This window comes from Trachinotus anak, unplaced genomic scaffold (assembly GCF_046630095.1).
Source record: "Trachinotus anak isolate AG129_WGS33_773 ecotype Australia unplaced genomic scaffold, CSIRO_AGI_Tana_v1 ptg000020l, whole genome shotgun sequence".
NCBI lineage: Eukaryota > Metazoa > Chordata > Actinopteri > Carangiformes > Carangidae > Trachinotus > Trachinotus anak.
The window spans coordinates 5,992,155-6,004,276 of NW_027273871.1; the positions used below are offsets into that span (position 1 = coordinate 5,992,155).

At 40.8% G+C, this 12,122-nt stretch overlaps 1 protein-coding gene across 4 annotated transcripts in view; it reads left to right on the forward strand.

The window, feature by feature from the left end:
* Positions 1–10,869, forward strand: part of LOC139637529 (glutamate receptor 1-like) — a 73,516-nt gene extending 62,647 nt beyond the window's left edge. For 2 of the 4 annotated variants that reach the window (XR_011694604.1, XR_011694605.1), the window contains exons 17-19: positions 4,070–4,204; positions 7,988–8,909; positions 8,952–10,869. Coding sequence is in view for 1 of the 4 variants with exons in the window: in XM_071506309.1 (XP_071362410.1) it covers positions 4,070–4,204; positions 7,988–8,212 (360 nt within the window). In the remaining 3 variants the exon portion in view is untranslated. Of the gene's footprint in view, positions 1–4,069; positions 4,205–7,987 lie in introns of all 4 variants that reach the window. The other 2 variants (XR_011694606.1, XM_071506309.1) reach the window with 2 other exon arrangements.
* The last annotated feature ends 1,253 nt before the right edge of the window (positions 10,870–12,122 follow it).

A 12,122-nucleotide genomic window follows, 5' to 3' on the forward strand; every position in this document is an offset into this window, starting at 1 on the left:
TAAGAAAAGAAATATAAGGTTACAGCTAAAAGCCGGTTAGATTAGCTTAGTATGAAACGTGGAAGGAGAAACAGTTTGTTTGGCTTTGTCCAAGGGTAACAATATCAGCCTCTAAAGCTCACTGATTAGCTGGATATATCTCGTTTGTGTAATCTTGAGTTACGTTTTTGTACAGATTTGACAAACAATATACAAAATGTTAATCAGAGAGCTTAGAGGTATAGGTAGAGCCAGGTTAGCTATTTCTACCTATTTACAATATTTGTGCTAAGCTAGGCTAACCAGCAGATGGGTGTAGCTCAAGAGTGGAATCAGTCTTTCAATCTAACTCTCGGGAAGACTGTGAATCAAATATTCCTTTCAAAATAAGATGTACATTGTCAAATTTTGAAATACAAATTTAGATTCAGTATTAGCTAGCACAAAAGTCTGCCTTTGTGTTTACAGTCAGAGAAGTTATTTTTGGTTTACTGAAGAACTTTTTTGTTTTCAAAGTGTAACGCTGCTGCTCAGCTGACCGTTCTGAAGAGCTAGAGGATCAATCAGTCAAAACATGATCACATTTAAGTTTTCTGATGACAAGTGAAAACCCCATGACTCCAATTTGTACTTAACGCTTCTATTGCGAGCATATTTTATGAACTTAGTTTCCACAAAACTTTATGCAAATAGATGAGAAAATGAGCCGGGCTTTAGCCGACGTTTTGGAGATAAGGGGTTTTCATGGCTCCAGATCAGTAGAAATCCATCAGATTTCTTCAGCGGCTTTTCTCTACTCAGCCTTCCTTCTGTTCTCCAGAAAATCCTACGGTCAGCACAGTTCACTGGAAGCAGCTGCAGACAGACAGACGGACAGACGAGTGACGCTGCTGAAAAATGTGACTTTTTACATCACTTTACTTTTAATCGCAAATCCTGCCTGCCTGTGGGTGCCACATTTACATTTATATTTTTAGTCTGCCCTGGTGGTGCAGAGTCCTGGAGTTTTGAGAAGGACTCGTTTTCAGGCTAATTTTCTGTCTTTCTCCAGAGAGAAGAAGCTATAGCTGCGTCAATGTGACAAATCTGGCCTGGAGGAAAAGCTCCAGAGTAAAAGCCTGTTCTTTTTTTTTCTTTTTTTTTTCTTTTTTTTAAAACATACACGTCAGATGTAAAAAGTCATATTTTTTAAACTGCAAATATATTTTCCTCTCTCTCTCTTGCTCTCTCTTGCTATCACTCTATGTCTCTCTCCCTTCCTCTCTCTCTGTTTATGGCTGCTAACCAAAAGAAATTGAAGCCACTGACCACAGCTTTACCCCCCTCCCTTTACTTCCCTTCCCACACACACACACACACACACACACACACACACACACACACACACACATATACACACACACAAACGCTGATGTTTTTGTCTCCAATCTGTCATGTACCTCCTGTTTCCTCTGAGCTCGCTGTGTAACAGACCGTGACTAACGAATGGGGGAAACGTTCATCAGTCTGTCGTCTGTGAGGAGAGAAAGACGATCTTAACGTCAGACTGAAACTGCAGTGATGTGACAAACATTAGTGATTGGTGTGTTTGCACCTTCAGTTTGGTAGAGTGAGAACTTTAGGCAACAGATGATCACACAGAGACACCAGGCCATGTCCACACTAATGCAAATTAATTGTTAAAAAGCACCTTCATTTACCTGATTTATTCTGTTCACTCAAAGCAGCCACAAACAATGGGGCCCATTTATCAAACTACTAAACTTAAGGACAAAAGTGAAAATCCTTCACTTGTACTCACAAACTTAGAAATAAAACTTCAGTCGTCTTGTTTCAGCTCTACTGAAAGTTGAGAGATCATCGTGCTGCTGCATGTGTTAATTTCCCCTTTCTCTCAGGGTCTATGATGGGATCAGATCTAATTATCCTCTGGTCTGTTCGGACCAGAGTGATTAATGTTGAGTTTGGGTTGATTTTTCACAGATCAATTTAAGATTGAGTCCTACATTTCAGTTATTTATGTGAATTAAAGTTCATATATTTTACACTTTTGCAGTTTTTTATTTGAAGTGTTGATATAAATAAGAAGATATATTTGTAGTTTAACCAACCAAAACATGTAGTTTTACATGATTGGCTGACTGTTTTCTGAGCTATCTACTGAAAATGGTTAATATATCAGATTTCAGGTAAACACTCAGAGAAACCAAATCCTGCAAGGTTGGATGTTGGGTCCAGGTGGGCGGGGCTTGGGGCATGACCGAGAGCATTGACTGCTTTGTTGTGACATCACAAAGTTACAGAAGTTATACTGGTGCATGTGCTCAACGTCAATATTAGCAGACTGATGGGCCCTACTTTCTACCCATCCAACTTAACTCTTTACCAGACAGAGTCACTAATCCATAATTGTAACTGTTTACCTATGAAAAGAAAAAGGAGAAAGAAGAAGAAATTTAACCATTTTTCAGTGAGGATAGCAAATGAGTTTATGAGGATCAATGCTTAAACATTTTCAAAGTTAACAGAACCAGTGTGAACAAGTACAAGAAAACAAGGATTTATGGGTAAAAGAGACAATGTTCACATCTAACAGCCTCAAAACGTAGTCCATTAATAATCTCATTATGATATTTATTTATTACTTGTAATATGATCTTAAGTTACGAAACACATTAAAAAACAAGACATTAAGTGATATAAGGCTTTACCTTGATTTTAGTCTGACTTTTATGCTTCTTTTGGTACATTTTCACAGAAGCCGATTGGCTGAGGTTAACATGACAGTTTGGAGAGGAAAGCCCAGTGATAGGCTCTCCCCAACCTCACAGCGCTTCGTGTTGAGGAAAAGGCCTCGTTCACTATGAGCGCTGTTTCCTCCTGTTCATTTTTTTTTAACAGGTTGCATGCTATTGGATGAGAAAGCCAAGTCACACCCACCGAAACCAAGTGATGCATGTGGCGGCTGAACACACAAGCACTGAAACAAGAGCTCAACAGCCAATTAAAGTCCCTTTGTCTTTAGAATCATTTTTTTAGAGGATGTAATAGGAAAGTTTGTCCTTTTCTATGAGTTGAGAAGACAGAAATGATATTATACAGATATCGCTCCTTTGTTTTAATATTCAATAAAACGGTGGTGTAGAGAACTTGTGAAACAGTAAAACTGAAATGTGAAGCAAGTAGAGTTAATAAGTTAATAATAAATTAGTAAAATTAACCAACGCTGTCTATAGAGATGAGATATTTTATTTTTTTTCCGTCACTCTGTTTCTGTGCATGACGTTGCATGTGGCATTAATTTGAATTTTCAAAGGCTGTGATTTGAGGCAGTGGAGAAGATAGTTTTATCCTAATTAAAGGGGTACTTGACCAATTTAGTGCTGCACTTCCATTAAGTGCAGAATGGTCATATTCTGGGTTTTGGTCCGCTGGATACTGCATTTCCCACAGTGCAACTGGATAGCAACTGTAGGGGGAGAAACTGCTGGTTCTGGAAGTATTTTCCCCATTCTGTGTTCACATTTCAGTTGTTATTCTCCATGTTACTGAACCATTTGATAATTAATAACCAATTGATTTAAACTGCAGATTGATTTTAGTTTTCTCAGCTGTATGATCTGTCAGCGGTGCATGCAACAAGATTTTAAGCTCAGTGATTGGATGTTTCATGCTAAAATGCACCTGCGGAGTTGTAGTAAACTTCTCCCTTGAATTTATTATGTCCACAGGTTCGTACCTTTGATATTTTCTCAAGCACCTGTTCATCTTTTGTACTGTTTGTACTGAGTCAAAAGTGAATGAGACTTTTGCTTCCAGGATCAGGGGTTTTCACGGGTAGAACACCCCATGATGAATGAATACATTTTTCAGTTCTCATGCTGCCTCTGTATCGCAGCCTTTGGAAGCTGAGCGTGTCTTCTTAGTGAGACGGTTCTCTGTTCTTATGTTAGCTTTGGAGATTTGATGACATTATATTATTCATACAAACCAGTTCAGCTTCAGACGATCCAGAATTCAAACTGTAGTAATGTGATGACTATCTGCTCCACGATTGGTTGTCCCTGACCCCACCTCTCTGTGCTGACAGGACAAGACGAGCGCGCTCAGTCTAAGCAATGTGGCGGGAGTGTTTTATATTCTGATTGGCGGGCTGGGACTGGCCATGCTCGTGGCTCTGGTCGAGTTCTGCTACAAGTCGCGCATCGAGTCGAGAAGGATGAAGGTGAGTCCACTTTGATCAAACCTTCTGTCTGATAAGTAGAAAGGTGATTCTTTATGGATAAACTCAGTATGTTTTGTAGAGCTGTAACGATTCTCCAAATCCACTGTTTGGTTCTGACCTCAGTTTGTTTCAGAGGATGTAACAAAAGTCATGGCCTCAGAATCATTACACTTCTATGTTTTGCCATGATACAGAGTAAAGATAGAATATTGGTAATTGATCACTGTAGGAAGTCCAACCATGACACAGCAATAGAAATGTGATTAATACAAAAGAAAGATGACATTTGACTAGATTACTGAAAGAAGACTCTCAGTCAACTTTAAAATGCCATTGAACCAACAATATAATAAAGGCCAGACACTGTAAACAAGGACCAGATCAACTCAGTGTAACAGGACTTAAGTTCTACAGCTGTGCTAGCAGCCCTTTGAGCTAAATGCTAACAATGATATAATATTTACCCTGTTCACCATCTTAGCTTTGTGACTTAGCATGATAATATTTGCTAATTAACACAAAGTACAGCTGAGTATTCAGTGTTGGAGCTGGTGGTGCTAAAAGAAAAGTCAGAGGATCACCAAAGTTATTACAGATCATCCTGAAGGGAACATGAACGTCTGAACCAAATTTCATGAAAATCCATCCAGTTACACTTGAGACATTTCAGTGAAAACCATGAAGTAAACTGAGCTGCTCTGATTAATTACCACAAAGAACGAATGAGGTTATGATCAGCTAAATTACAGAGACGTTTCTTCTCTCTTTATCAGTTCAGTCACGAGATGATCGTTTAGATAATGACCTCACTTATTAGTAATCTGTGGCCTTTGCTGTCTGACATAGCATCTCAACAGATAAAGACATTCTCAACTAAAGTTTCTATTACTCAGAAAACCTGGACATAACATGAGTTTATCCTCATCTGGGATGTTAATATATTTGGTCGACCAGAGAGCTGTCATGATTCCCGTCATTCATGATCGTGTCCATCAAGCAACTGTCTTTGCAGTAGCTCTGTTTGTAAAGTAGTTCTTTATCGAGCAGATTAACAGCAGCCACAGGGCAGGAGCATCAACTTTACTGCCATCTGAAAGTGCATCAGCTGAATTCTTTATCTGACAGCCTGCTCTCGAGCTGCTCTTTATCGCCGGCGTCTGTATGTGATGAAACTGCAGTCGCCTCATTACAGACTGTGGCGGTTTATACTGAGACTTTGATGGGCTTCTCAAAAGGAACAAACAAGTCATTAGAGCCATTTTCTCCACAGCAGAGGCACCAGTCTGTTGCTCTGCTCTCTGCTGGACTTTTGTTATTCTCTTCACATGTGCATCTGAGCTCAAAGGGAGGACTTGAAACCCCCTCGCTGAGGGCAGCAGTGACACAACATGTGTGGAGGATTTCATCAGTCAGCGCAGATGGAGGAGTGTGCAGAGCAGGGTTACACTGCGGTTACCTGCTGCAGAGGTAGATGTGTGCACATGGAGGAGCACTGCAGCACACGAAGGACTAAGAATCAATACAACAACATACCTCGATACATTCTCCTCTGATACATTGATACCTGGGACACAGATATTGAAAAATGTTCTCCTGTAGCACTGTCATGTTTTCTGAGACCTCAACCTTTTATCAGTTTATGGGTTTCCTTCAGCTCTGTGAGGTTGTACAGAGGCACATAAGTGCTCAATTTAGCTAAATGCTAATGTCCGCATGGTTAAATACTGTAATAATGCTAACATGCTGATATATAGCAGGTGCAATTTTTATAATGACACATTCTTGATCCTAATTTAGTTCTACAATGCAAACATTTGCTAATCGGCACTAAAAGTCCAGCTCAGGCTGATGGGACTGTCAGTAGTTTTGGTCATGAACCAATATATTTGTCTGCAGAGTCATCAGGGTTTATCCTCTGGGTACATATTATTGTACAAATTTTCATGGAAGTCCATCCACGAATCAAAAAAAAAAGAAAAAAAAACAACCTGATGGTGGCGCTGCACTGTGGATGTGCTGGTCTGTTGGTTGGTCCACCACTTTGGTCCAGTCTGAAATATCAAGAACTAATGGATGAATTTCCATAAATTTCCATACAGACATTCATGGTCCCCAGAGGATGAATCCTGCTGAGTCTGGTGATCCTCTGACCAGTGTTGATTCTAGAGGCCGGTGCAGCTTTAGGGAAAAAAAATTGCCAGGGTTCCCCTCCAATCAGCATTTATCACCATTATGTAATAAATAATTCGAAACCAACAAGAAATGTACAAAATCTGAACATATTTTAAAATTCTAATTGTGTTCTAATTTTTATTCTCATTCTGTTCACATTAATATATATATTATAAGACCAGTGTTCATCAACAAAAAACCCCTTTAAGGAAGTTTCCTGCTGAGCTATCATTGCAAATCATCCATTGGTTGTTTAGCTGCATTTTGAGACATTGCTAGGGAGTAAAGTTTGTCAGCCCTCTGCAGTCCCCTTATAGCCTTGGGGCCCCTAGCAGCTGCCTGCCTTCCCTGTTCACAAGCTGCACCTCTGACCTTCCATCTAGCGCCATTATCAGATCAGAGATGCCATTTGTTCAATACTTTTTATCTGATTTGTAAAACTAATGACCTTCCCATCAGCCTCAGCTGGACTTAGCATGCAAACATTGGCACTCGATCACAAATTAGCTGTGTGGTGTTTTAACAGGTGGCTGGAAGCAACGGTGATAGTCAGAGTTTGTGCAGGGACAGATTCTGGGATGTTGTGTTTTCACAGCACATGTAGACTTGCAATGACAACAAAACCTCTATCAAAGTCAGAGTGATGGGCGAGAGACATGGAGAGAGAGGGAGAGAGGCAGTTCACTCAGTGTTTACAGTGTTTGGAGGCGGACTGTAAAGCTGTTAACTTCCTGCTGTCGAGGTGAGAGCAGGAGGGAGACGAGTGCTTGACTCTGGTGTTCAGACATGGGGGTGCTCGCTCTGAGGTGTTGTGAGTGTCAGAGCTGCTCCTGTAATTAATAAACCTGAGAATTAATTGTACTGATCTGCCTGACGACTGTTGATGCCAGGCGGGAAACAGCAAGGGAGGGCGAGAGCCTCAGAGGCCAGAAACAGGATATTAACTCTGGGTCCACATCTCAAGATTCAAAGAGAGGAGAAACTGTGACAGAGAGTATCACTTCTGGTTTTGACTGTAGTTTCCAAACCAACCAAAAACCTTCCAATCACCCATGTTAACATTTAATATTGAAACATGAACATTTGTTCATGATGACATCAGAGATAATGACATCCTCAGAAAATGTAACTCATATAGAATCAAAAAAATATTTGTACAATGTCTGTGTGTTCAGATTTGACTCTAAGGAGTAAATCAGCAGGATCCTCTTTCTACCTCTGAACTTTAAAGTTTAATTACTTTCTAAGTCCACTTTGAAATGGCAGAAACTCAGATGGTGAACACGGTAAACCTTGCACTTGGTAAACATCAGCATGTTTGCATGCTAATGTTAGCATTTAGCTCAAAGCAGCACTGTGCACTTCAGTGCAGTTTTGCAGAGCAGCTAGCATAGCTGCAGACTATTAGCTTTTTTTTCCTTCTGAGACTTATTGGATTCTATATCGAGGTTTATTATTGACTAAGGCAAAATCAAAGAAAAATGAATTCACCTGCTGAATAAAGACAAACATGAACACCTGACTCCTCTGATTCACTAAATGTCACTGTGTGTTTATCAGTGTTGATTCGGTTTGAAAAAAGGCTCCTTTTCTCCTCTTCATGTCTTGCAGGAGCTTATTGATGCCGCCATGATGAGCACCAGCCTTGGCGGGATGGCGGGAGGAGGAGGAGGCAGTGGTGGCGTGGCGGCAGTGAGTGGTTTAGGAGGAGGAGCGTCGGGACTCGGAGGCGAGAACGGCCGTGTGGTGGCACACGATTTCCCAAAAGCCGGAGCTCAGGGTTTACCATGCATGAGCAAGGCTGCCGGTCTGGGACTGTCCTCCACAGGCATGTGATCAGAACAGAGACTCCTGATTGGACAGAACGCTCCTGTCTGTCTGTCTACCTGTCTGTATGTCAGTAAGGAGAGAAAGGAGGAGAAGAGAGGAAGGAAAAAAGGAGGAAAGATGGGAGACTAAGAAGAGGGGATGTAGAGATAGAAAAAGGAAGAATAAGGAGTAATTGAGAAGGAAGGAGGAGATAGAGGAGGATAGAAGAAAGGATGAAGGAGTAAGGAAGGAGGATAAAGACAGAAGTGAAGAAAAAGGAAGGAAGAGAGAATTGGAGAGTGGAGAGGAAAAAGATGGAGGAGTAGGAAGGAAAAGAATGAAGACAATGTGAAGAAAGGAGGAAAAGAGGGAGAGAAGAATAAGAAGGGGGAAAGAAAGAAAGAAAGAATAAAAGAGACAGGGAGAAAGAAAAAAGGATAAGGGGAGGAGGAGGGGACGGGAATGAGAGGAAGAAGGAAAGAGGATGAAAGAAAGGAGAAATGAGGAGGGAAAAGGAAAGAAGGGTGGACCAAAGAGTGAAGGAGAGAAAAACATGGAAAGGGAGGAAGAGGAGGAGAAGAAGGAGGGATGAGGGAGTAAATACGAAAGGAGAGGGGAGAAGAGGAAAGAAGAAAAGGGAAAGAGAGAAGACGGATAGAATAAAAAGGAAAGGATGATGACGAATGGAGGGAACAAAGACGAGAGAGGTGGGAACTGAGTAAAGGTGATGAAAAAAGGAGAGGATGGAGGGATGAGGAGAAGAAAGAGGAGAGAAAATCTGAGGAAGGAGAAAAGAAGGAAAGGTGAGACAAGAAGCGAGAAAAGAAAGGAGGGAAAGAAGACAGGAGGAGAAAAGAAAGAAAGCAGGAAGGATTTGAGGAAAGAGGAAATGAATGAGAAAAGAGAAAAAAACAAGGGAAAGAGATCTCACTTGAAGAAGAGAAAATCAACAGAAAGTGTCTGACAGGCCGACAGAAGGAGGAGTGTTCATGTTCACCCTGACTGGACTGAATACAACAGAGCTCTGATGAACAGAGAGCACCTAAACGCAACACCTGAACTGGAATCAAACTGAGCTCCTGCAAGACGAGCACCTGGGCTTAACAAACTCTCAAACTGAAACTCTACCTTTTCTACGAGCGCTGTCTTAAACTAAACTCCTCCTCTGCAATAACAGAACCTGAGGGGGAACCAGAGGAGGGGCTGGTTTTTTAACTTCTAAAGACTGAATTAATGCACCCTCCTCTTCCTCGTTCTTTCTTCATCCTACCCTTCACTCCTCCTCCTCTTCTTCCTCCTGTTCAGCAGTACCACTGAGAGCTTCGTCACGTTCGCACAAAAAGCCACTTTCATATCAGAGAGTTTGAGCATGTCGACGTTTTAAACCTTTTTACCATGAAACACAGGCGAACACTTGAGCTGATAATGCAACAGGAAAAAAGCACGTCAGTGAAAGCCAAGGTATGAAGATTCATCACATGCTTCATTTTGTGCACTAAAAGCTTTTGTTTTTTTTTGCCTTTGAAAGATTTTGTGGTAAACCTACACTGATGTAATATTGATGTAGAGATCCAAAATGTTTGATCAACAAAAATATGCCCGTCAGACGCTGTGTCCCAATTCAGGGGCCACATCCTTTGGGGGACACAAAGCCGTCATAGACCGCAAAGGCTGAACTGAAATGAGACGGTTTTGTCTACGGAAGATTTTTACTGTGCCCGCCCTTATAGTTGCGCTGCAAAGCACCATTCTTGACACCTACCAACCTTGACTACATGTAACTTTTTTTGTGAAAACATGAGGTTAAAACCTCAGGCCCTTGGTTTTAACAGTTTAACAGTTGTTGCTCTCTGTCAGTGTTGTTTGCTGCCATATTATTTTCATCACCGACGCACAATGAATCTTGCCATGCTTTGGAGTCTACGTTGCCCAGGAAACGAAGACCCCGTATTTCACAGTCGCATTTGAAGGAGCCTTTGAAATGAGACAGCTTAGTCGCGCCGCTATGACGGGGTCTTGAAATGCAGCCTCCGAAGGATGTGGCCCCTGAATTGTGACTCAGCTAACATCTCACGGATGCAGTCCAAAGCTGACATCTTGATCAACACTTCAAACTCCAAAAAAAACATCCAGCTCACTCTGATATAGACCAAGTCAAAAAGTGAGGAGCGGGAACTGAGCTGAGTGTAATTTTCTGTTGCTCAACTAAACAATTACTCAACTAATTTTAACTTCAGCTATAAAAAAAAGGTCTTGTTGACAATTTAAAATACACCCGGAAACTTACAGTGTAAATACAGGTCACTGATTAATGGAAATCTGCTTTATGACCGAATATTCAAAGCTCCACTGATCCTCAGAAATGTCAGCGTTTGCGTTCCTCTGCTGTGGTGACCAATCAGCTGCTTCGTTTGCCGTCAGTCACTTGTTTCTGCATCTCTCTCCTGTATTTTCTCCTGTGTTTTCTGGGCCGAGCACTCAGCGAGGCACTTTTTATACTCCGAAACAAAACAAATATCAGGAATAAACACCTCCACATTTGTATGATATGAATGATACATGTGTTGAGCTACACCTGTAAATAATGTTCTTTTTAATTGATTTATGAGTTTATAATCTTTTGATTTTGTTGATTACATTCAGATCAGTAACTCTATTTAATAAAAACTCTTACATTATCTCGACTTCTGTAGTTTTTCCTTTTATGTTGACAAATCTATCCCCACACGAGATTAGCAGTAGCACAACCACTAACACTGTGTCAGCCACTGCTAGTTAGAAGCTAACAAACAACATAAACAAATAAAAGATGCTAACTACGCGAACTGTTCTGAGTCTGGGTCTGACTGAGGCTCAAACATGTGGCTGAGTCACTCAGATGTTTCCTCCTCTAACCATCTTCATATTCTCTGCTCTTTCTCCTCTTTAACCACCTTAAACAAAATATTAATCAGAGAATTGAAATGTCTGGAGAGGAACTTAAACGTACTGTGAATCACGTCTGTGCTCAGTCTGTGTTCACTGCTAAAAGCTACTGATTCATTCACTGACAATTGTCAGTTGAGGATTTTTCTGTACATGTACTAATGACCTTTAGGGCAAAGCCGCTAACTTTAGCCACACATTGTTCCACACTGTGAGGAAATGCAACAGAGTGGATGTGCTCATCAGCAGCGTGGCACAAAGATTTGGGCCCTGTGCATCCACTCGAACACCTGTACAAACGCCTGAATCAACAGGTAACTAGTCAAGAGTTTAACATGTTAAAGAAAGTCTACGCAATATTTTGTCAACATACTGTAATGATGATGATGCTGAGAAGCTTTCACTGAGAGGGTTTGCAACATTAAACATCATCTCTGTCACAGTGTTTCAGGTCTTTCTTATCCTCTGGGAATGAGACAGAGATGGAAATAAATCTCACTCCAGCTCCTGCACTGAAGAGATTACTGTTGCAAACAGTAAAAGAAAACGTATCCACCAAAGCTGATCCACTGTCTATGGCTGCTTCTGCAAGATGAAAACATTAACTATTAAAACCTTAGCTTCTTCTTTTTTTGGTAACCTCATTTTACTTTTTTTAAACGACAAAACTGGTTCAGAGCTCACCTGAAGTCCTGAGCATCAGCAAGATCAGTGTTTGAAGACAAACTATTTCTGTCTGGTGTGATCCCACCCTGTGCACCTTTCATGCAATAGTCAGACAACATAAGTTTAATTTTACTGCTAATAATGTAAAATTTCTAAATTGCAGAGAGATACACTGCCCATGTTGGGGTCCAGGGTAACAAAAATATAAGGGGCTTGCAGAAAAAGAACATTTTGTTTAGCTAGGTATCTAAAAGAGTTGTGTTGAAATTATTTCCAAACCTTGTCTCTAAACCATTCTTGCATCTGCAGAGTAAAAATCTACTGTACATTTTCATTGCTTTATGAA